Source organism: Helianthus annuus, chromosome 4, assembly GCF_002127325.2.
Source record: "Helianthus annuus cultivar XRQ/B chromosome 4, HanXRQr2.0-SUNRISE, whole genome shotgun sequence".
NCBI classification, from domain to species: domain Eukaryota; kingdom Viridiplantae; phylum Streptophyta; class Magnoliopsida; order Asterales; family Asteraceae; genus Helianthus; species Helianthus annuus.
This window is the reverse complement of record NC_035436.2, coordinates 7847126-7870830: the sequence shown is the minus strand read 5'-3', so window position 1 is coordinate 7870830 and position 23705 is coordinate 7847126. Positions and strand designations below refer to the sequence as shown.

The 23705-nt window shown below is 35.1% G+C and overlaps 1 protein-coding gene across 2 annotated transcripts; it reads left to right on the top strand.

Moving 5' to 3' along the window:
* Positions 1-1933: 1933 nt before the first annotated feature.
* LOC110935645 (receptor-like protein 14) lies at positions 1934-21547 on the top strand. 2 transcript variants are annotated; one of them, XM_022178023.2, is made up of 11 exons: positions 1934-2514; positions 2699-2869; positions 2957-3040; positions 6027-6179; positions 16031-16105; positions 16212-16373; positions 16460-16531; positions 17180-17314; positions 17471-17545; positions 18943-19089; positions 19193-21547. In XM_022178023.2, the coding sequence occupies exons 1-11, from the start codon at positions 2076-2078 to the stop codon at positions 21406-21408; spliced, it is 3729 nt and encodes a 1242-aa protein (XP_022033715.1). In that variant the 5' UTR covers positions 1934-2075; the 3' UTR covers positions 21409-21547. The 2 variants fall into 2 exon arrangements, with proteins under 2 accessions (XP_022033715.1, XP_022033714.1); XM_022178022.2 differs by having other exon boundaries at positions 17180-17320.
* The last annotated feature ends 2158 nt before the right edge of the window (positions 21548-23705 follow it).

Here is a 23705-nt window from a genome sequence, read left to right as displayed (position 1 = left end):
GAAATATTTAAGTATTTAAATGGTTAAATATATGTCGAGACACTACAATAGCTTTAAGAAGAGAAAGTTAAAAAAAATTGGGCCTATGTTACGCAATTACTATAAGAATTTTTAAATATTTATTTTGGGCATTATAAGTAATTAAAAATTAAATAACATTAGTTTAAAATAAAAATATTTATATTGTTGTATTATGGGTAAGGTTCCTACAATTAGAACATTTTTCATGTGAAATGTGAGAAGACATAGGAATTAACATGTAGGCATCATGTTTTGTACTTAGGCATGATGTTTTGGCAAGAAAAACACCAAACATAACCATTTAAAACAAAATACAATGTATTATAGTATAGACATGAAATTTAAAGCACACTACTTAACGTTCTTGGCATGGTACTGTTTTAAGTTTTAAGCCTATAAGTCTTTGTATTGTGTCTTAAATTGTTATGTTTGGTGTTTTTCAAGCCAAAACAACCCAAAACATCATGCCTAACTCTAAAACATGATGCCTACATTATAATCAAAATAATATATATTTTTACGTATATATAATTTTAAATTATACCTAATAAATAAGTAACTGGGTCCTCTACGTGTTAAACACATTTCTGTAAACTCAAGATTGTAGTAATCATTTAACTTTTTAATGCTTGTTTCTTTGTAAGCTCAAGATTGTATTAATATTTACTTTATGAATATTTTATTTATTTTCTCAATTATTTCTTTTACTAAGTGGAAAATAGTAATTACTATTTAATATTTCATTGCTCTAGCCTCGTGTAATACCTACTTATAATTTAGTAAATATAAATTTATTAGTCAAAAAGGGCTCTTTCTAATAAAGTATTTCATTTTGTTGGAAATTTGGTGAAAATAGCAATTTTCACAAATATAGGAAATACATTTTTCCTAATTTTGGAATAGAAATAAATATAAGAAACAGAGGAGATTTCATATATTTCTTTGTGGGTTTGTGTTCTATGTTGGAAGAGCTTCGCAACGAACTAAATCGTGTCTAAAACAGAGTTAAGATGAATGAGATATCAATGCTTAAAGTTTGGCGTTTGAAACATTGAATACTGAAATAATGGGAAAGTGGCACCTTGTCCCACATAGGAGGATTGATGAAACTTAAAGAGGTATTTAAGTGGGAACACTCATTCCTTATTGTTTCATGGAAGCACACACTAGTGTGCTCGTGAAGGGTGCGGAGCACCCTAACATGCACTCGCACATGCATGCGTGGCGTGAGCGCACACGCACATGAGTGATGCATATCTACACACGCATGAAAGTGAGCCAAACTAGCGCACGCGCACCAGACTGTCTGTGCTGTGCGCGCGATTGAAGCATCCAATGACAGCGCAGTTTCATTTCAGCATTTGAAAAAGACGAGTCTACGGTTTTGACTTAGAATTAAATGACGAATTAAAGTGCATGGAAGACGTTTAATGCAATTTAATTCTCTCATTTAATTTGTTTGGGCTATTTCATCTCAGACGTTGTATAAATACAACATCACATCCGTTGCAGAAGGAAAACAGCTACGCCAACAACTTATGAAAAATCTTCTCTGTGAATTTCCGATCCTTTTGCTTCTCGTTTCACGGTAGTCTTCGGGTCATCGAGCCAGCTCCGGCAATACACATTGCTTCGGCTGTTGCACCCTGGGAAACAAAACGAGTTCTCTTGAGAGACTCGGAATTTGTTTAAGGGTCATGTGTTAAACACAACTCTCAGCCACCCACGTTTCATTTATGTTTCATCTTTTGTTCTTGTATTTTGTTTATTTCAGTTGTAACAGTTCTGTAATTTCCTTCTTTCTTTAATTTCTGTATTCTAATCGTTTAATAAAATTGTTTTATTTTATTTATATGCGAACGGTTCCTACAATTTTCTCGTGGATGATATAAGGATATAAAATAAAGAAAAAAAGAAATTGAAGGCTGGATATTTTGCGAAGAAGATTATTTCTTCTATTTAAGGGTGAACCTTGTGATACAAATGCATCACTTATTTGCAACTCACTACAAAACCAGTGATACAAATTCGGCCTTTCTTTATTTTGTAAGAAAATGGAGAGTTGGTGTTTAAGCAAGCATAAAGCATCATTGTTGATGTATATGCTGTTACTATTTTCTATGGTCGGATGGATACAAGGGATCCATATAGAAGATCAAAGAAAAGCACTTCTTGACATTAAAGCCTCACTTCATGAGCTGTCAAACCTTCTCGATGTTGACAATATCTTGCCCACTTGGGTTGATCATGGAAGCACCGAGGGCGAATATTGTGAATGGGAGAGGGTAAGGTGTGACAAAACCTCCGGGTATGTAACCGACTTGTCTTTGAGCAACATCGCCTCCTTAGAAGACGACCTCTACTTAAACTATGAGAATAATTTATATAAAGGGGTGATTTGGCCATTAAACGTTTCTCTCTTCCTTCACTTTAAAGAGTTGAAAAAACTTGATTTATCATGGAGTTATATTGGGGATACGTTCATAAGCTCAGGTATCATGTGGTTGAATTATCTTGACATACTTGTAAATAAAATCATATTCATGGAAGCTTTATATTGCTAACACAAGGATGCCTATAAGTTGATCATATGTCTACTTTAGATATTTACAATCATTTCATTGAACTTTATGTTATTATTCACATAGACTACACATTATAACTTGTATTTTTGCAGGACTTGAAAGACTGTCGGGTTTAAAGAAGTTGGAGAATCTGAACCTTAGCAATAATTATATAGATTCAAACTATCTTGATACCAACATCTTTCCTTCGTTGAGTGAGCTCACTTCACTCAAAAGTTTGGATGTCAGTTTCATTAATGGATATCAACACTCGCCTACTCATGGCATGTTCTTTGTCTTTCAAATTTTTCAATTTTTTTTATGTAATATGTGTTTTCGTTTTGAAAATGGATTTTTGTACATTTATGCAGATATTTCTGACTTTTCAACTTTAGAAAATTTGGAGGTATTGGATCTCACTGGGTGTGGCTTTTATGGTACCTTACAAATGTCAGGTAATTATCATTATTATTATTATTATTATTATTATTATTATTATTATTATTATTATTATTATTATTATTATTATTATTATTATTATTATTATTATTATTATTATTATTATTATTATTATTATTATCAATTTAAAGTGACGATTAATAATGTTAAGAATTTTTTAAATATTCTTTTTATGTTTTCTAATGGAAGGTTATTTATCATTTGGTTTGATTTTTTATAACTTCTTTATGTTAGTTTTTTTTTTAATCTAACTCTGCAATTATAGTTTTTAAACATTATGATATGAATTTTATTGAAAACGAATATGGTGCTATTATGGTACCAAATCGAATTGGAACCAACGCTGTATAGTGATTTACATTTTTTGTATTCAAAACAACATAATTTTTTTTTTTTTTTGTAAATTATACGAGTGCTGATAACAATATTAAAAACATATTTTTTAATCAAATTTCGACCGAATAACATTGGTACTGATACCGGTAATATCAGAAACTGATATTCGTTTTTATGGTTTTTGATTGATGTAAAAGATGCGTCAATATCCTTTTGAGCATATCCCGACTTTTTTTTTTTTAGTTTTCTCTTTCAATTACAAAAGTAAGTATCATTGAACCTAACCGATACCAACTGAGTTACCACCGCATAGCGCGGATAAAATCCACTAGTTATACATCATTTTAAATCCCTTTTCTGGTTCTATGAAACTTGAAAGCAAATACTTCTCCAAAGTTTATTTTTCCTGCTTCCATTTAATACATATTTGAAATATGATTATATTCATCAAAAAAAAAAAAAAAAAATTAAAGAGAAATCTTTAAAATAGGTACTAAAAACAGTTAGCTAGAGTCACTTTGGTTATCTATAAAAATAAAATTCTACTTCCCCTAAAAGAAATTCATGAGCACTTCCCTTTTTTGTGATTGGAATTTAGGTGATGAATAAAGCCATTAAATATCAAGAAAAAATATATCATGAGTCCACCTCTTTTACTATACGTACTTGGATCGCTATAAATAAATAAAAAAAACAATATATTTATTATTCAACTTATTTGTAAATTTATATAAAAGTATGCTTTTCAAATATTTGCAACCAAGGCAAGTCTGCTAGCTATAAAAATATGTTTTAATTGGTACACTCGATTTAATTTATTTTCGTGTTTAACACTTGTTCATTAGTCTTTAGTCCTGAAGAATTACGATTTTGCCCCGAGCTCAAAATTACGGTCTTGCTATCGTTTTAGTTTTTTTTATTTAGCAAAGTCATGGTAGTGTTTTTTTTATTGGTTGAGAAATATTCGGCCTATCACTCCGTAACGTAGACGGAGCATTAACTAGTTACATATAAACAATCACTAGTGCTCTAGTGGTGGCCACGTGTATTTAAGTTCGACCTATGATGGACCCGGATGAATTTTCCCCTCATGGTCTCAAGTTCGAGTCTGGATGATAGTTGTTTCTCATTGACGGATTTAAAATTGGGAAACTATTGTACGAGGGAGCTCTCTAGCGTATAACCGGTTAAGACAATGTATGCTAGATCTCATGATATTCGCGGATAATTCACAGATTTTAAAATAAAAACTAGTTATATATAAATATGAAGTTTTTTAGTTTTCTGATGATTCTTTCTATACACAAACATATAAAATTCAAATATTCGTCTATAGTAGCATTCATTGATTGGCTAGCACGGACACTGACACTAATAAGTTTTTTTTTTTTTTTTTTTGAACGGCTACACTAATAAGTAAATGTCAGATGACCACTCACTTCTTTTATCTTTTATTTTTTTATATATATTAAAAAATAAAAACTCATGTCCTCACTTTACTTGTTTCTCTCATAACTCACAACTTCAACTCCAACTACCATCACTTAAAAGAACATTGCTGGTGGTAATGAAGTTTAAAACTAGGTTTTTCTGGGGTCGCAAGTTCAAAATCGAGCCGAACCAGGTTTACTGTAGTGGGCTTTCGGGCGACGGGTTTTCCCCGGAACCGGTGGCTTTGTGGCTCGGGTATGCATCCAACTTTGACCGTTATGGAGGAGAGGATGCATTTGCTCGATTGAGGGTATCCCAGAATACTTATCTGATGATTTAGTTGGCCGTTAAAAAATGAAGAGTCATGAAAGATTAAATAATGTTTTTGTGATTTCTCACTTTAAACTAATTATTATAAATAATTAATTTTGATCAAATACGACTTTTATAAAATTTCAAATATGTCGTTGTGACTTGCCAATTTTATATATGTCTCGATATATGTTTTTTGAAACTGAGTTGTGGATGGTAATATATAAGTAATTAAAGTATAAACATAAATGTTATCAAAGCTATCCTAAATTTGTTTTCTTTTTATAAATTGATGTAATTTACCCTTTGTTATTCTAATTTTGAATATACCGATGGAACATACATATCTTTATCTATGTTCCAATAAAGTTTTGTTCAAAATCGAACAGGTCAAGTAACTGATATTTTTTGTTCTTTAGCATGCCGAACCAAAGCGTTATTGTCCAAACAACTATGATAATTGTTTGGGCATCCATTTTTATGGTGCGTAGTATAAATTTGCGTTTTGAATCTAGCCAAGCAATGTTGAAAATGAAATTGTATTAAAAAAAGAGTTTTTTTTTTTCTTTTTTTTTTCATCTTAAGCTATTAACGAGTGCGTGTGACATACTGATGCCGGATTCCGACCGAACAACATTGATACCATTATTCGTTTTAATTGTTTCGAACGATGTAAGGACCCGTCACGACGCTATTTTTTATTTTATTTTGTTTCTTCATTTGTTATAGCAAATGCCTATGCCATAACACGCATAACAGATACCGATAGAATTTCCGCCTTAACGCCGTGGGATCCCACTAGTTTACATAATAGGTTTTTTTTTTTTTTTTTTTTTCACATAATAGTTATTTAAAATGTATTTCAGACTTATATCAAATATAACACCAAAAACTTTCTTGCAGAGAGCGCTCCTACGTTACGGAAATTGAAAGTTCTAAATCTTGGGAAAAACCAATTCAATGAAAGCATTTTAAAATCTTTAAGTGCTCTTACATCACTTAAAGCTCTAGATCTTCGAAGCAATAATTTGCTTTCTGGATTATTTCCATCTGAAGGTATGGTTTTGTCTTTATTAATTTTATGATCTTCACATTACCCATGTCTATATGTTAACTATATAAATAAAAAACATATGAATTGTATTAGGTTGAAGATATAAAATGTTATATAATATTTAACACCAGAGAATAATTAAAGAACAATTGTTAACCACCAATGGTTCCATCTTATTACAAATAAATGAGAGTAATTACAAAGAAATTGGAACTGAATTAAAACTTAATGAACTAACTAATTGATTAGGTCTAATCCTTTAACGTAACAACACTCACATAACGTGTCAAATCGTGTATAAAAATATTAACTATTTTAGGTCGGTTAATTGAACTAACTAATTGACTAGGTCTAATCATTTAACCTAACAACACTCACATTCGATGTGTCGAGATGTGTATAGATATATTAATCAGGGGTGGACCTAACACTTTACAAACCATAGCACGGGTTACGGCTCAACTTCATTGGTATAGTGTAAAATTAGTGTAGTTTCCTCTGTTTTTATAAACTTTCTTATATATATTACACAAATTATTTACATAAACCAAAATGAAGTTGGTGTGGTGGTTAGTAAATGGCTACCTTCTGTCTCTAATTGCTGAGGAAGGTTGTCCGGGTTCGAACCTTTCCACCCAAATTTTTGTTTGGTAATGTGGGTTATTTGCTTTGTCTTTGTGTATGTCTATAAACTTTATTAGATAGAATTAATAGTGTAGTACATTTAATGCCTTTTACTTTGTTTTTGTTTATACTCTACATCTGCAAACTTTATTTAGTGAATTTCACAAAATTTAACAAAACATGTATTCCATCGACAAATTTTTTTTTATGGTAAATTCTCTCTCTCTCTCTTTTTTTTGAACGGCCAACAAAATTATTTTATTAATCAAAGGGTTAACAGCAGTTTACCCCACACCATTACATGCACCAATTTCAAAAAAATAGACTACAAACACTTCCTTGATACATTGAAATTACACCACTCTTCCCACGATATCTCCTTCAAAGATGAACGGTTGCCGACCCATACGAAACTAAGATGCTTAATCTCCGACGTCATATGATCCAAATTCACCTGTTTACCGTTAAAGACCAAATCGTTTCGGCATCTCCATATTACCCAAATCGATACTTGCACTATTGCATACACCAGTTTCCTCCATTTTTCCGTACCTCGAACATGTTTATGCCAACCCAACAGATCCTTCACCCTAAAAGCATAGATACTTGATATCTTACACCATTGAGATACAAAGTTCCAAACCTGTTGTGCCATCTCACAACTCACAAACAAATGTTCCACGTCTTCTTCATGCAGATCACACAATTTGCAAGTAATCTGACCTGAAATTACATTTCTGTGTGCTAAAGCTGCAAGAGTTGGCAGCCGATCTATAGAGACTCTCCATGCCAAAAAGTTCACCTTTATCGGGTTCCAGTTATTCCATATAAAATCGTTCCCCAGGTTCGAAAATCTTGCAGTTTGTAACGTACACTTAAGACTTTTAACCGAGAATATACCTACCTGAACCATCAAGTTCCCAGCTCCAACGATCGACACCATTACCCCATGCCGCCGCAAACAGCTCCTCGGACAGCTTCTGCACATCACCCACTTCCTCCGGTGTCTCTGGATGCAGTACCCAGCTGAAATTCAGAATCATCGCATCATTTGTAACCTTTACACGATCCTAAACTGCTGCATTTTTAGACTTTTCCAACTCGTACATGCCCGGATACCGACTTTGTAATGTTCCACCTTCTGTCCACCTCTCTTTCCAAAATGAAATCCATTCGCCCACACCAGGTACCACCCGAAAACAATCCGATATATTCAACCCATATTTTTCCATGTCTTTAGCAACTTTGAAAACTTGCTTCCATGGTCCGGCTATTGTCAATCTTCCAGGTATCGGTTCCACTTTCTTTGACTGTGGTGTATACTCCAAATCACCTTACGCCATAAACTATCCGGATCCTTCTTGAATCTCCACCACCACTTGGCGAGCATAGCTAAGTTCGCATCTTTCAAGGACCCGACACCAACCCCTCCTAATTCTTTTGGTGTCATAACATTATCCCAAGCTACCAAGCTCATTTTTCCCCTCTCTGGTGTTATACCCCAAAGAAATTCCCGACGCAATCTTTCAAGTTGGTCAAAAACCTGTGCTGGGGCTCTATACAAAGAGAAGTAATACGTGGGAAGTGCATTTAGCACCGATTTAATTAATGTCAACCTTCCGCCAAATGATAGAATTTTCGCTTTCCAAATCGCCAACCTTTTTTTAAATAACTCTACTACCGGTTGCCAATTTCTAACCAAGTTCATGTTTGCCCCCATTTATAGTCCCAAGTGTTTGAACGGAAAGCACCCAACTCTACACCCCAATGTATTGGCCATATTATGAATATCAACATCGCACACATTCACACCAAATACCCAACTTTTTCCAAGATTGACCCGAAGTCCCGACGCTAAGAAGAAACACCGAAGTATTCTCCTTAAATTATGTACACTATTCACCGACCATCTCCCCACAAAAACAACATCGTCTGCATATAGGAAGTGGGAAAGAACCGAACCTTGATTCACGAACCAGACCCCTTCATTGAGACCAAGTGAACATGCCTTCTTCATTACACCTGACAAAGCTTCCATAGCAATAATAAATAAAAATGGGGACAAAGGATCCCCTTGTCTCAATCCCCTATTGCATGTGAACTCCTGTGTAGGTGATCCGTTTACTAAAACAGAAGCTCTAGCATTTTTCACCGTGGCCATAACCCAACTAATATACATTGTAGGAAACTTCATTTGCTCCATAATGCTTTCCACAAATCCCCAATTTAGCGAATCGTATGCCTTTTCAATATCCGCTTTGAATATAAACCCCTCCTTTTTATTAGATCTCATCCACAGAATTAACTCGTTTAGAATCAACGGCCCATCCAAGATACTCCTGTTGGCTAAGAAAGCAGTTTGTTCCTCTGAAATTAGCTTATTAATAACTAGTTTCATTCTATTTGCCAAAACTTTCGAAATCACCTTATTTATGCATCCAATAAGACTAATTGGCCTATAATCCCCCATACCGCTTGGATCATTACACTTAGGAATAAGTGCAATAAACGAGGAAGTACAACCAAAGTAAATGGTTGCATTCCATGAAAACTCCTCAAACACTTTGGCGAAATCCACCTGCAGTGACCCCCAACATCGCTTAATAAACATGAAATTGATACTGTCAGGGCCCGATGCCTTTTCTCCTCCATAATCCCAAACATCGTCTTTTATCTCTGATAACGAAAACGATGCTGCCAACATCTCCCCGTCTGCTTCAGTAACCTGACCAAGGTACGGACACGTCAGCCTAGACCTAACTGCTAACGGCCCCTTAAACTTCTGTGCGAAAAAGGAACATATTGAGTCCTTAATAAGCGGCGGACCTGTCTCCCACACCCCATTAATCATAAGCCCGTTTATACGATTGGAGCTTTGATTTGCATTCACAATACTATGAAAAAAACTCGTGTTTTCATCCCCCTCAACTGCCCACTTCACCCTGGACCTCTGTTTCAATACATCACTTTGACCCTATCCGCCTGATAATAATCTTCTTAGATTCTGCCCTATTACCTAATTCACTTGGAGAAAGTGCCCACTCCTCCGCTAGTAACTCCGATGTCTCCAACATTGCCATTTTTTCTTTATATACCAACTCCTTTTCTGATTTAATAATATTCACCCACTCCTTTATCTTGAACTTGATCCACTTCAGTTTAACTGCTAGTCCCATATCCGCCCCCCCTTGGAATGAAAAACTTCCCAATGACTGCTGAATGTACTCCATAATACCAGGCATAAGTAACCAAGAATTGAAAATCCTGGTTGGAATCAGCCCAAAATCTTATGCTAAAACCGACAACTGAATTGGACAGTGGTCCGAGACCACATTAGACAATGCAACTACCGAAGCGGCCGGCCATTTAGCATGAAATTCTCTACATACCAAGTATTGATCCAATTTACTTTTATGAACCCCGTTATCTGAATGATACGTGAATTTTCGCCCACCCATATGATATTCAACCAAATCTTCTCTTTCAACAAACCAGTTAAACCATTCAGCGTTCAAAGCCACAAACTCTCAATTAAACCGTTCCCCCGGATCCCTAACGTCGTTAAAGTCCCCTCCGAACACCCACATACCTTGTAAAGACTGCTTTAGCAAGACCAACTCCTCCCATAAAGCCCTTCGATCTACCGGATCATTATAAGCATAAACATTAACTATGTTTATTAATTCTCCTGTATGTTTAATGCTACCTTGCACCACGTTGAACCTTTGTTCTCTAATAACATCAGTATATTAAAAAACGTAAGGATCCCACATACTGATCAAACCCCCTGACCATACCATTTCGAACCTTGATCTACCCCAAAATTTTACTGCTGTGAACTGTGTGATACCCCCCAAATTTGTTTCCTGTATTGCTAGGAAATGTACCCCATGCGATGTTTTTAAACCTCTTACCCAATCAACTTTCCTCTGGTCCCTGACCCCTCTTAGATTTACAGACATAAAATTCATTTTAAACCGTTTCGTTCAACAAAAATAATCTCGCTAAACTGATTGTGAAAACCACTGAGTTGAAAGCCTACCGACAACCCGACTGCCACAGTATCAGCCACTTCCACCTGAACACCCCTGCCATTCACCATCTTCGGATCTTCAGTAGCAGGGATATCATATGGGTTCTGTTCCGGGTTACCCCCTCTCATATTTTCTTCCGTATCAACCTGTACATCTCCAAAATCCCCTCTATTGGCTTCAAAATAATTGCTCCCAACTTGGTTTGTCGAACCGCCCACAGGTTCCTCACCCAGATGTGTAGAATTATTTAGATCAAAAGAGCTTTCTAAATTCCTAATATGGGACTGTACCGGGTATTCCTCATCCATATCAAAACATTGTGGGCTTCTTGCTCTCCTAGGCCTTTTTCTAGACTTGGTTCCTGGACCCTGGCCCAATCCATTAGTGGGCTCCTCAAAACAACCACCCACATAATTTTCTGCCTGGGACCCATCATCATTAAAATTATGTTTTTTACCCATGTCTTCAGCCGCCATATTTAATGAATCCCTATTATGGTTCCCATGCACACATTGCATGGGAGATAATGGTTCCGATTCTCGAGAACACCCTTTCAACTTCTCACCCCCTGCTACCACCTGTTCGAATCTCCCCTTCCTCCTCGTCGTTGTCCGGAACTGTTGCCGACTCCGATGACTTCACCGGCGAACCTTTCCTATCCTCCGATAATTCCGCAACCACTTCCTTCAACCGTGGGTTAATTTCTTCTCTCACCCATACATTGTAAATCCTCCCACGCCAATCTATGTTTACCTCCTCCTCAATTCGCTTCCCGACTTCAGTCACTATCCATCATCCATTATCTGAGTTGTCCATCTCAATCCATGAAAATTCCGATGACCCTACCAGTCTTTCGAAACATTCCCCCACCCGGTTATACAGCTTGCTGTCTCTCTGAGATGTATTGGAAGTTCGCAGGTTTTGACCTACACAAGTCGATCATACTCCAAATCATGTCCTTTCCATAACGTAGCCGACGAGAATAACTGGTTCCACTCTTCTCCATCAATTTTTATGAATTCAACCGCCTGCCCTTTTTCTTTGAACACCACCATACACTTCAACCCACCGAGATAAGACACCGGATATTCACCGTACCCCCTACTTCCATCACCCTCCTAAACTCTTTTAATCTTTGACGTCTTTTAATTCTACTATGACCGCCCTCATCATACAATGATCCAGATAAACCGCAATCCTTTCCTCTGCAACAACTGTCTTATTCTCCTTTATTTGTGTCTCCTGTTTTCCTTTAACCACCTCCGAATACGTCCCCCTTCTTTCACAGGCATGTACTCATACACCGGTCTTCGCTGTGGAATCGGGTCCCCTTTCGGAACTTTAGAACGTTGCTGCTGACCAACTCCAACATCATAGCCATGACTCTAAAACGACCTGAGATTTTATCGAATTTCGCCACCGAGACGCTCACTTTTGCTTCAAAGATTTTTACCTTTTTCATACCTTGTAGTGTTGCCATCACACCATGCACATCCTCATACCACACAAACCCGAAATGGTTACCTCTGTAGTCTTTTTTCCGTGCCACATACGCATCCTTTATCACCCCATACTGTTGAAAGGACCTCCATAAGATCATTCTAGACACATCCCCCGGAAGGTTCGTTATATAAAATGTTGTTACCGGCTTCCCCCCGAAATAATGCTTGGGGATTCCTTGGTTATGAAAACTCCCCATCACCACACCAAAGGAAAACAGAACCCAGGTAGCGAATGGAATCGATAGAGAATCAAGATATAATGAAAGGTGTAGATAGTCACAAACAATATGCAACACAAACACACCTCAACACGATATCCCAACTTCCACTCTTCGTCGAGCTACTTGCGATTCGTCTTCCAGCCAAGAACAAGATGAAACACAAAAAACCAAATCCCGGTAGGCGAATGGGAGTATCAATGGATCAGGTTAGGATGAAAGGTCAGCCAGAATCCAAGCAACCTTGCACGCTAACCAACAGACCTAGCTTCGTCGAGCCCCCGACAATCGGTGTTCTAGAGAGAGAAGTGATTTTTCTGAGTTAATGTTAAATTCTCTCTTGATAACTAATGGATCATGAAGGCTGACATAGGGTTGATGTTAGCTCCCGGATCAGCGAGTGCATTTAGTGCATTTTTTTACTGATAACCCTCCTATCGAACAAGGGATAATGAACTTCCTAGATCAAGCTTCTATTAGGGGAGTTTGTTGAGGAGAACTGTAAAGCATTTTTCGCTTAGGCTAGCATTTTAGATTTCTTCAATCTTCCTTCTGTGGGTAAGGAAGTCTTTTATGAATTTGGAGTATTTTGGCATTTAGGTGAGAACTTCAACAAAAGGGAGGTTGACATGGAACTATTTTAAAAGATTAATGAACTTACGGAATTTCTCGTTGGTCTTTTGTCTGATTAGACATCTAGGATAGGGTACTCTAGGTTGCTTGGATTTAACCGACTATTCTTTCGTAGTTAGAATGTCTTGCTCGATTTTTAGACTGAGTGGAAGCTTAGTCAAAAGATGGAGTGGTTGTGGGATAAGGGGTAGGTGTGTCATCTACACCCACTCGTCGACTTCTTAAGCTTATTGCATTGACCAGGGCATGAGGGTTTGTTTATGTGTTGCAGGGAAGGGCCGCTTGTGGTCTTTCGTGAAGTGATTAAGCAATCCGACAGCCCGCTGGTTACATACTCCTGCAGAAAATGTTCCACATAACGTTTATCTTTTTTCGGCGTATAAGTGGGTGACCGTTTCTTCGATTCACAAACCTCCACTGTTTCTTTCTTGTTATCGTGCAAGGGGTTGCGAATCATTTGTCACACCCCAACCATCCACAGAATGTGTCAGAAAGTGATTTGTGATTGTTTATAACTAATGCCACTATTTAAAAAGTGATTTATTTAATTATACCAAATTAAAGATTCAATACAAGTAATCAGATTGTCTCAACATAACATAAAAGAATATGAAATAACAATTTTTTCATTTCTTTAAAGTCTAAGTCCAATGCGACCTATGTTTCTTGTGTCAGGAATAAAATAAGAAGTCGACTAACAAGTTGGTGAGTAAACATAGGTTGTAATACATATAATAAAATAGCGAATCAAAAGTCCATGATCTAATATAAGCGTATATGAAATAACTAGTTTGCAATGATCAAACCTACTTGACAAGAATCAAAAAATATAAAATCAGTCTTGATACTCAAATGTCACCACAGGTGAAATTATGGTGAGTGTCAATCCAATAGCGATATTATCTACTTCTTAAGGCGTAGTTCGTTAATGATCAAAGCGAGAATAAAGATTAAAGAATAAGGCTCACAAAAGAATAAATTTAACATATAACACAATAATAACATAGAAATAAATTCCCATAATTTGAATAAAAAGAATTAAGAATTTAAGAATAGGTATACATGACACACCCCAAAACATAAAATGAAAAAGGAGCTATGAATACACACATGTTGCGAAGATAGCCATAATACAGCTTAACACAAGTTGTAGCGTTTTGGAATAAATTCCAAAGGTTATCCTAACAACATATAATATATACAAGTATAAATGAAATTAATAAAATGAGTACGATAGATTAGGGATTTCTAGGTTTGTACAATTAGAGGATTTTTAGTTTAAGGGATGAAAATGATTTGAATCTAAAAATATATATATATAAATACAAATATCTACAATTCAGATATCAAACGACACCAAGATCAACGAAGACCCTATGCGCTTGACTTGATGTGGTGTCGTTTGCATCATCTAGTTTGAAAATCAAAGGACACACAAATGATTTTAAAAGCCTATCAGGGTCAAACAACAACCCTGATGTCATTTGACTTAATCAACAAAAACCCATGTCGTTTGAATCCCCAAACCACACCCATATTCATTGTATTTCAAATTCAAAATTTATAGTTTTTGGTAAACATAAGATTTTGATGAAAACATTCATTCTAATAGATTATAATATGGCCGATTAACCAAAGATAAAACCACAGTTTTGTCATCTAACATTTAAAATCCCCTTTTATGATCTGTTTTAGGTCTGATATGGCCTCAATAATCAACAATCAAATAAGTGGATTACAAATCAAATTAGAAACAAAATAACATTCATATGAGACCGATTACTCTAACCTGGGTCTGATTTTAGTCTAAAACCCTGTTTTAATGAACTGATTTAGACTTAGGGTTTAAACACAAAGAAGATGATGAACAATATATTTTATGTTTCATTTGTGATGAATATGATGATATTTCAATGTTGTATACCTTTAAGAATGATGATGATTACACAAAACACAATGCATATCAGAAACAATTTTTTTGTAGAGTTTCAACATAGGTTTGAAAGAGAGAAAAACTGATATGGGAAAGTGAATAACCCAAACTCTACAATTTTTTGTAGACTTTCAACATGGAGTTTCAATTTTTTTTTGTTTTTTTTTTTTTTTTTTTTTTTTTTTTTTTTTTTTTTTTTTTTGTAGAGTTTCAACTTAGGTACAAATAGCGACCATATGTGTGACTGGAATTTCAGTCGCTACATCTACGACTGTTTATGACCATAAATTTATGGTTGCAATATTTACGACTAATTTTGTTTCAGTTGCTAAACTTGCAACACTTTTACAACCGAATTTTGCGATCGCTAGATTTGCGACCAGTTTTTTAGGTGGCGAATCTAGCGACCTTTATACGACAGGAAATTTTAGTCACAACAAGTACGACAGACAAAGTTGGTTGCTACATTTGCCATTGTTTTGCGACTGAAAAAACTCGGTTGCTAAACTCGTGACAACTTTTGTTTTGGTCTAGATTTCTGACCTATTCTTCTTTCAGTCAATATTTGCGACTGTTTTGAATTGGTCTCTAAATTTGCGACAATTTTACAACCGAATTATTTTGGCTGCTACATTTACAACGGAAAAAAGTTGATTGCTACATTTGCGATTGTTGTGCGACCGAAAAAACTCCGCTGCTACATTAACGATAGATTTTTTTGTCGCTAAATTTGCGACCGATCTGGGTCTGGTCGCTATTTTTGCGACCAATTTTATTTTGGTCGCTAAGTTTGCGACCAAATTTGTTGCCATTGCAAAACTCTGTCGCTAAATTTACGACCATTTTTGTTGGTCGTAAATTGGCTTTTGCCCATTTGTGTGGTAGTAATTGTTTTATTTTGTATTACAGAGATAAGTCATTTTACTAACCTAGAGAAGTTGGATTTAAGTGATAACAATCTCGACGGCGTATCAAGTATCCAAGGTAAAAGAAGAATCATAACTTTAAGTTCTTGACGGATAATTCCTTTAGTTCATTCATTATTACAAAAAATATATGACCTTTTGCTTTTTTAAATCATCTCTTACAGGTTGTAAGAGCTTAATGAGATTACAAAATCTGGAAAGCATATCTCTTGGCACTAACTATTTTAACAAGAGCATCATATCATGCCTAAGTTTTCTTCCATCTCTCAAGATTCTTGATCTTAGTGGTTCAAGTGAACTCATAATTGATTCTTTTCCTTTGCGAGGTAATACTTATCATTAAAATTATAGTTAAACTACTAAACCTCATTTCCACTGTTATTTATTAACTTATATAATGCTTTATGTGCAGAGTTATCTTCCTTGAGAGAGTTAACGAGGCTTGACTTGAGCAATTGTAATCTTGAGTCACTCACATTAAATGGTTAAGTTGTTAAATTATGTTTTTAATTGCTATCATGTTTACAAGAAAAAGAAGAAACATGACAAGAAGAAACTTATAAGTGTGATGATGTTTTGTGTAATTAAATCACAGAGTAAATTGTCATTTTAGTCCTTGAGTTTTTATCCAAATTGCCATTTTAATTCAAATTGTTTTTTTTTTCTCCTATGGTCTCTGACTTTTCCTTTTTCTTGCCATTTTGATTAAATTGGCTAACTTAGTCTAAAAAACAGGTTATAATCAGGGGTATTTTTGGCATTAAATTATTATGAGGTTTATAAATTATGTTAAAAACTACCCCTGGTTATCACGACACAACAATTATGCCAAAAATACCCCTGCTTATAACCAGATTTTTAGCCTGAGTTAGCAATGTGATCAAAATGGCAAGAAAATGGAAAAGTCAGGGAGCCAGAGGAAAAAAAAAAACTATTTGGACTAAAATGACAATTTGAACCAAACCTCAAGGACTAAAATGACATTTTACTCTAAATCACATTAAAAACACTTTAAGTTGACGAAAATATCATGATAATGTTTTGTCTAAATTTCATTCTCAAATTATTATGTCTAGCTAATAATTGTCTTAACTGGGCATTCTACTAACTCTCATTTGCATGAGCAATTCAGGTACCATGAGCAAATTGACACACTTAAATCTAGATAACAACAGATTCAATGATGACATCATGAGATCCATGGCTGCCTTTCCATCCCTAAGATATCTTTCTTTAGGCTATTGTTTTTTGGGAGGAAGACTTTATGGTAATGGTATGTTTATGTCACATGCTTGCCTTCTTTTGCTATTAAACATTGACATAAAAAAAAGATCAAATTAGTCAAATTATTAGTTAGTAAGGGTCAATCTGTGTGTGTGAGACACCATTACTAATGGCTAGTCTAATTTCTTACCTTTTTTAGAACTCCCTGATTTACCTGACTTGGAAGTCCTCATCTTGAAGGAGAATAATTTCAGTGGAACATTACCAATAGAAGGTAAGCACCTTTTTCTTCTGTTTGTTTATTACTGTAGGAATTATTATGGATGCATTAGAACTGCATATGTGCTATGTACTGTACAAATGGTTGATGCATGTTAGAAAATGTAAGTTAGGAAGGTGAGAATTGTGGACAAGATGATATATATATGCCTTAAAATAAAATAGACAAATAAATACGAACTCATATGTTATTAAAGAATATTAATAGCAACGGTAGCATGGGCTGTATATATATCAGTATCTGTCATAAATAACAACTCCATTCAACAATTTAAACAAATCAATATATTGTTCTATATGTCTTTTATATGTTCTAAATTTTTTGGTAATTTGAGAGAAAATGATGTTTGACAAGTGTTAAAAGTTTTGAGAAAAAACAAATTGTATTTAATTTTATTAAATTTCAGCAAATTGTTTTATATGTTAATTTGGTAGCATTTTTCAGCAAAAATACCCATTAACTTTCTTGTGTTAGGATTAAATACAAATTCAGCAAAAATACCCATTAGTTTTCATGTGTTAGGATTAGATACAAACAAGTTTTATCATTTAGTATAAATAATTAGAGTAATTTTCATTTGAGCTACAGTAATTATAATTAATTTAGATTTACTCTTAGTTCAAATGAAATTTACTTTACTTATTGTTTACTTATTTGTATCTTTAGTAGGTTAATTCTATTTGTATCGGATTTCAATATCACATCCCTAATTTCTGTTTCTAGATATTGAAAAATATTGAAATTTAAAAGTTATGAGTAATAAAAGAAGATTCCAAATAGAAGTACTAGAGTTTCTTCATGACATGGCACCCTATGAACATGAACCAAGATTTCGAAGATTTTACGGATTGCGAATATCCAATGCTTCGTAGGATCTGAATTCCAAAAAAAAAAAAACCTTGATTAGTAATTTATCCAGATCAGAATTAAGTAACTTATATATGGAAACGATGAAGGCAAAATACCTAATTTAAAGAGGCAGGTGTGCCAAAGAAAGAATCATCCTAACTATAGGGACTTTTTTTTTTCAACTTGCTTCCCTCATCTTTACGGCTACATTCCAATATGCCCTCAAACTTCTTACTCCTTCAATATCTATTATTTTTCATTGGTTTGGGAAACTTGTAGTGTATGGATTTCTTCTTTTATTTTAAAGTTGAACTTTATTTTAAAAAAAGAGTTCTTATCAAACCTGCCTTGACCCTTTCAAAAAAAAAAAAAAAATAAAAAATCAAACCTGCCTTGATTCTGTGGTGAAACAAATACCCTAAATTTATGACGTAAATTAAAAGCACAAATATAAATTTTATCTTTACTCGATCATAACGAAATTTTTGTTTTCTTTAGTAACCTATATATATGTAATCCTCTCTTGTTTGTCTTTTATATAGCTTTGGCATCTTTCCACCATCTTGAGGTCTTAGATTTGAGTTCGAACAATTTTGTTGGAAGCCTCTCATCAACGATAAAGTCATTATCTTCTCTTAAAGTTCTTTCATTCGCTTACAATAAGCTCAATGGATCATTGCCCGATGATGGTAATTAAGTTGTATAAACCAAAGTTGTTACATTAATTAATTACCTTTGCCTGTTAGTATGTCTAGTGTTGAATGCCGTAGTTTTTTTCTTCTCTTTTGGCAGGGTTCTGTGGATTATTGAACCTCCAGGAGTTAGATCTTCAAGAAAACATGTTTAATGGAAATATACCCGAATGTTTCAACACGTTGTCATCTCTTAAGATGTTTGACATTTCTTCAAATCTTTTTACCGGAACGCTTTCGCCATCTCTAATGGCTAATCTCACTTCCCTCCAATATGTTGATTTTAGTTATAACAAGTTTGAAGGTCCATTCTCATTCAGTTCATTCTCCAATCATACAAAGCTTAAGGTAGTAAAATTTATAAGCGACAATGATATGTTCGAGATTGAAACAGAAGACCCTACAGGTTGGATTCCAATGTTCCAGTTAAAAGTTCTTGTGCTATCAAACTGCAATATAAACAGGGCAAAGGGGAATGTTTTTCCTAGTTTTCTAGTTAAGCAACGTAACTTACGAGTACTGGACATGTCTCACAACTCCATGAAGGGACAACTTCCGAATTGGGTGATTAAACATAACCCAATGCTGGAAGTACTTATTCTAAGGAACAACTTATTTTATGGTACTATCATGTTGTTTCGCACAAATCATAACATAAGGTTGTTCGATTTATCTGGAAATCTATTGACTGGTGTTGTTCCCAAATTTTTACAAAGGTTCCTTCCAGGTATATCTCATCTGGATTTGTCCAGTAATTCATTAGATGGTGTTATTCCATCTTCAATTGGTGATATGAGCGAATTAAATGTACTGGATTTATCTAATAATAAGTTGTCTGGAGAAGTACCAAGTGGATTGATAGCAAACAATTCTCGGTTGTTATATACAGTAAAACTGTCGAATAATAAACTTCATGGTGAGGTGCTTTCTGGAAACTTTAGCTTGGATGGCATTTGGAATCTTCACTTAGATAACAACAATTTCACAGGCAATATTGGAAATTTGGCAGTCACGGGTTCTTTAGGTCTTTTGGATATTAGCAATAACTTTTTTACCGGTTTGATACCAAGTTGGATAAGCAATGTGAGCATCATTTCTGAACTTGTGTTGAGGAATAATAGCTTGGAAGGCCCATTTCCTTGCGGAACAACTTCATTCACGTTTCTCGACATCTCAGAAAATTTATTGTCCGGGCCCATCCCATCTTGCTTAAATACGCGACGTCTAGAGCATCTTCATTTAGGTTCCAATAGCTTTACAGGACCGATACCCGATTCTTTTCGTAATATGACTAAAGTTTTAACTTTAGACATAAGCAACAACTACTTGTCGGGTGAGATTCCTAGTTTTTTTGGTAAATTGTCCAATCTAATAATTCTTCTCTTACGAGAAAATAACCTTATGGGTTCTATTCCAAAACAGTTGTGCCAATTAACTAATGTTAGTTTGCTTGACTTATCCAACAACTCCCTTTCTGGTTCAATACCTAGTTGCCTCCATAATATTACAGGTCCAAGTTACCAAGCTTTCGTGCAAGAAAGTACGGCATTAAGTCATGCGCCTTCATTTTACAGTTATAGAGGTTTTATAACTAAAATGCAGGACACCGATGACAATCAATTCTACAGCCAACAAGACGAGGTTCAATTTACAACAAAAAGCCTTCATCTCACCTATAAGGGTGTCATTCTTGATATTATGTCGGGATTGGATCTATCATGTAACAAACTAACTGGTGAAATCCCTGAGGAGCTAGGATTGTTGACCCAGATTCGTGTTCTGAATCTATCTCACAATGTGCTGACAGGGCCTATTCCAGTGAAGTTATCAAATCTCACAAACATAGAGAGCTTAGACCTTTCTTCTAACCATTTGACTGGAAAAGTTCCACCAGAGCTAACTAAGTTGAATTCTTTATCTTCTTTCAACATTTCTTTCAACAATCTATCAGGTAAACTCCCAGAAATGACTGCACAGTTTAGTACATTTACCAAAGAGAGCTATGAAGGGAACGCACTTCTTTGTGGTCTACCGTTAGAGAACAAATGCACCACTGACCCAGAGAGGACCTATCCATCCAATAATGAAGAAGGAACTCATGAGAAATGGTATAATGTGGATATGGTGTCCTTCTATGGAAGTTGTGGTTCCACATGGCTTGTGTTCATGTCGGGATTTGCAGCACTACTTTACATCAATCCGTACTGGCGTAGAAAGTGGCTAGACTTTGTTGAAGAAATTATGTTTACATGTTATTACTTCCTTCTTGATTCAGTGAGGAGGCCTTTTGTGCTCTTACATAACTATGACTTATAATTTGTGCAAACTTGCTTTTTATGTATTTATATTATAAATTTTGTGTCTTGGTAGTTGATGTATCATATATGTATGATAACTAGTTTTTGCCCCGCCCGCTTTACGGGGCAATAAGCTGAATATTTCTCTCTCATAACATGTATGTCTGTGTTTCGGTTACTTGTACATACTACTCATAACATGATCTAAAAAAAATTATATCGAGTCAACCAATTAAAACAAAAACACTACCATATTTTTACTAAAAAAAAACTAAAACAATGGAAAGACTATAGTTTTAAACTGAGAGCAAAATTGTAATTTTTCATGACAAATGAGCATATACCAGGCATGCCTGGACGAATAAAAATTACACCTATGTCCGCCCGCGTTGCAGGGCATTAAATCAAATATTTCTTAGTTTCATAACATATATGCATGTATTTAGGTTACTTGTAAATACTACTTATAACACGATCTAAAAAAATACATCGAGACAACCAATTAAACGAAAACACTACCATAGTTTTGCTAAAAAAATTAAAACAATAACATGTCTGTAATTTTGAGCTGGGTAAAATACTAATTTGTCAGGACCAATGAGCGAATGTTAGACAACTGCTTGACATAATAAAAGCTACATTGAGTCAACCAAGCAAAATAAAACAGTACAATAGTTTTGCAAAAAAAAAAAAAAGGTAAAACGATGGCAAGATCATAATTTTTAACTGGAGGGAGAAATCGTAATTTTTGAAATGAGAGAAAAATCATAATTTTGAATAGAGGGCAAAATCGTAAAAATATGTTAGACTGGAGGCGAAATCATAATTTTAAACTGGGGGCAAAATCATAACTTTGAGTATGGGGGAAAACATAATTTTATTTTGAATTGTGGGCAAAAACGTAATTTTGAGTTGGGGGCAAAATCATAATTTTGAGCTATGGGCAAAAACATATTTTTATTTTGAAGGGGACAGCAAAAGCGTAATTTTAGAGAAGTGCCGGGCCAGCTGCCTGCCTGGCACTATTCACCTAACTTAGCAAAAGCGTAATTTTAGAGAAGTGCCAGGCCAGCTGCCTATTGGCACACTAAAGTGCCTATTGGCACACCAAACCCTAGCAAAATTAGGGTTTATCTACACTGCGTATTGGTCAATACGCAGCGTATAGGTTAACCTTATACGCTGCGTATTGACCAATACGCAGCGTAGATAGACCATAGATCTCAGTGCCTGATAACCAATCATTGCACAGAAAACAAGGTTCCTATACGTTGCGTATTGGTCAATACGCAGCGTATATAAAACAGCTGCTTATTAGGGGTCATTTTGGTAGGTTTGAAGTGTCAAATTTTTGCAAGGTTTGTATACGCTGCGTATTGCCCTATACGCAGCGTATACAAACCTGGCAAAAATTTGTAACTTCAAACCTACCAAAATGACCCCAAATTTGCAGCTGTTTTATATACGCTGCGTAGCGGGTAACAATTACGTAACCATACTTCTTTTCCGTTTCTTGTACCCAATTCTTCAAATTAGTTAGAGACATGAAACGCTAAAAAAAAGTTACGTTAATATTTGGTCATTTTATGAAACTCATACTTCAGGGACTAATATGGTAATTATTGAAACTATTTTAACTGAATGTTTTAGCCAGGTTAACTTTCATATAAAGATTTCTTCTTTAAACACTAACTCCGTTAGCATACTTAACTGAACAGTTCAGGGACCGTTTGTGTCAATTTTTGAAACTTCAGGGACCATTTTTGTAAATCCTAGAAACATCAGGGACCATTTTTGTAAATTTATGAAACTTTAGGGACCGTTTTTGTCAATTTACGAAACTTCAGGGACCATTTGTGTAAAAATTGAAACTTCAGGGACCAAAGTGTAAATATATCTAAAATCTGTATAAAAGAGGGTCTTCTTTAAAGAACCGGCCCTTGCATGGATCGAACTCGTGACCTATCATTTAGAACCGCAACGCCTTAACCAGTTTATCCTTCGTCTCGGAGCTGTTAGAATATTATTTAGTCGACGTCGTCTGTAAGGCGCGTACGGTCCTAACGAGCGTCGAAACTAAGTTCTTCGTTAAAATATATATTTTTTTTATTATTTAGTCGAAGTCGAACCGTAAGGCGCGTAGGTCCCTAACGAGCGTCGAAACTAAGATCGAAGTTTTGTATTTTAACGACGATCTCAGTTTCGACGCTCGTTAGAGACCTACGCGCCTTACGGTTCGACTTCGACTAAATAATAAAAAAAAATTAACGCCGAACTTAGTTTCGACGCTCGTTAGGACCGTACGCGCGTTACGAG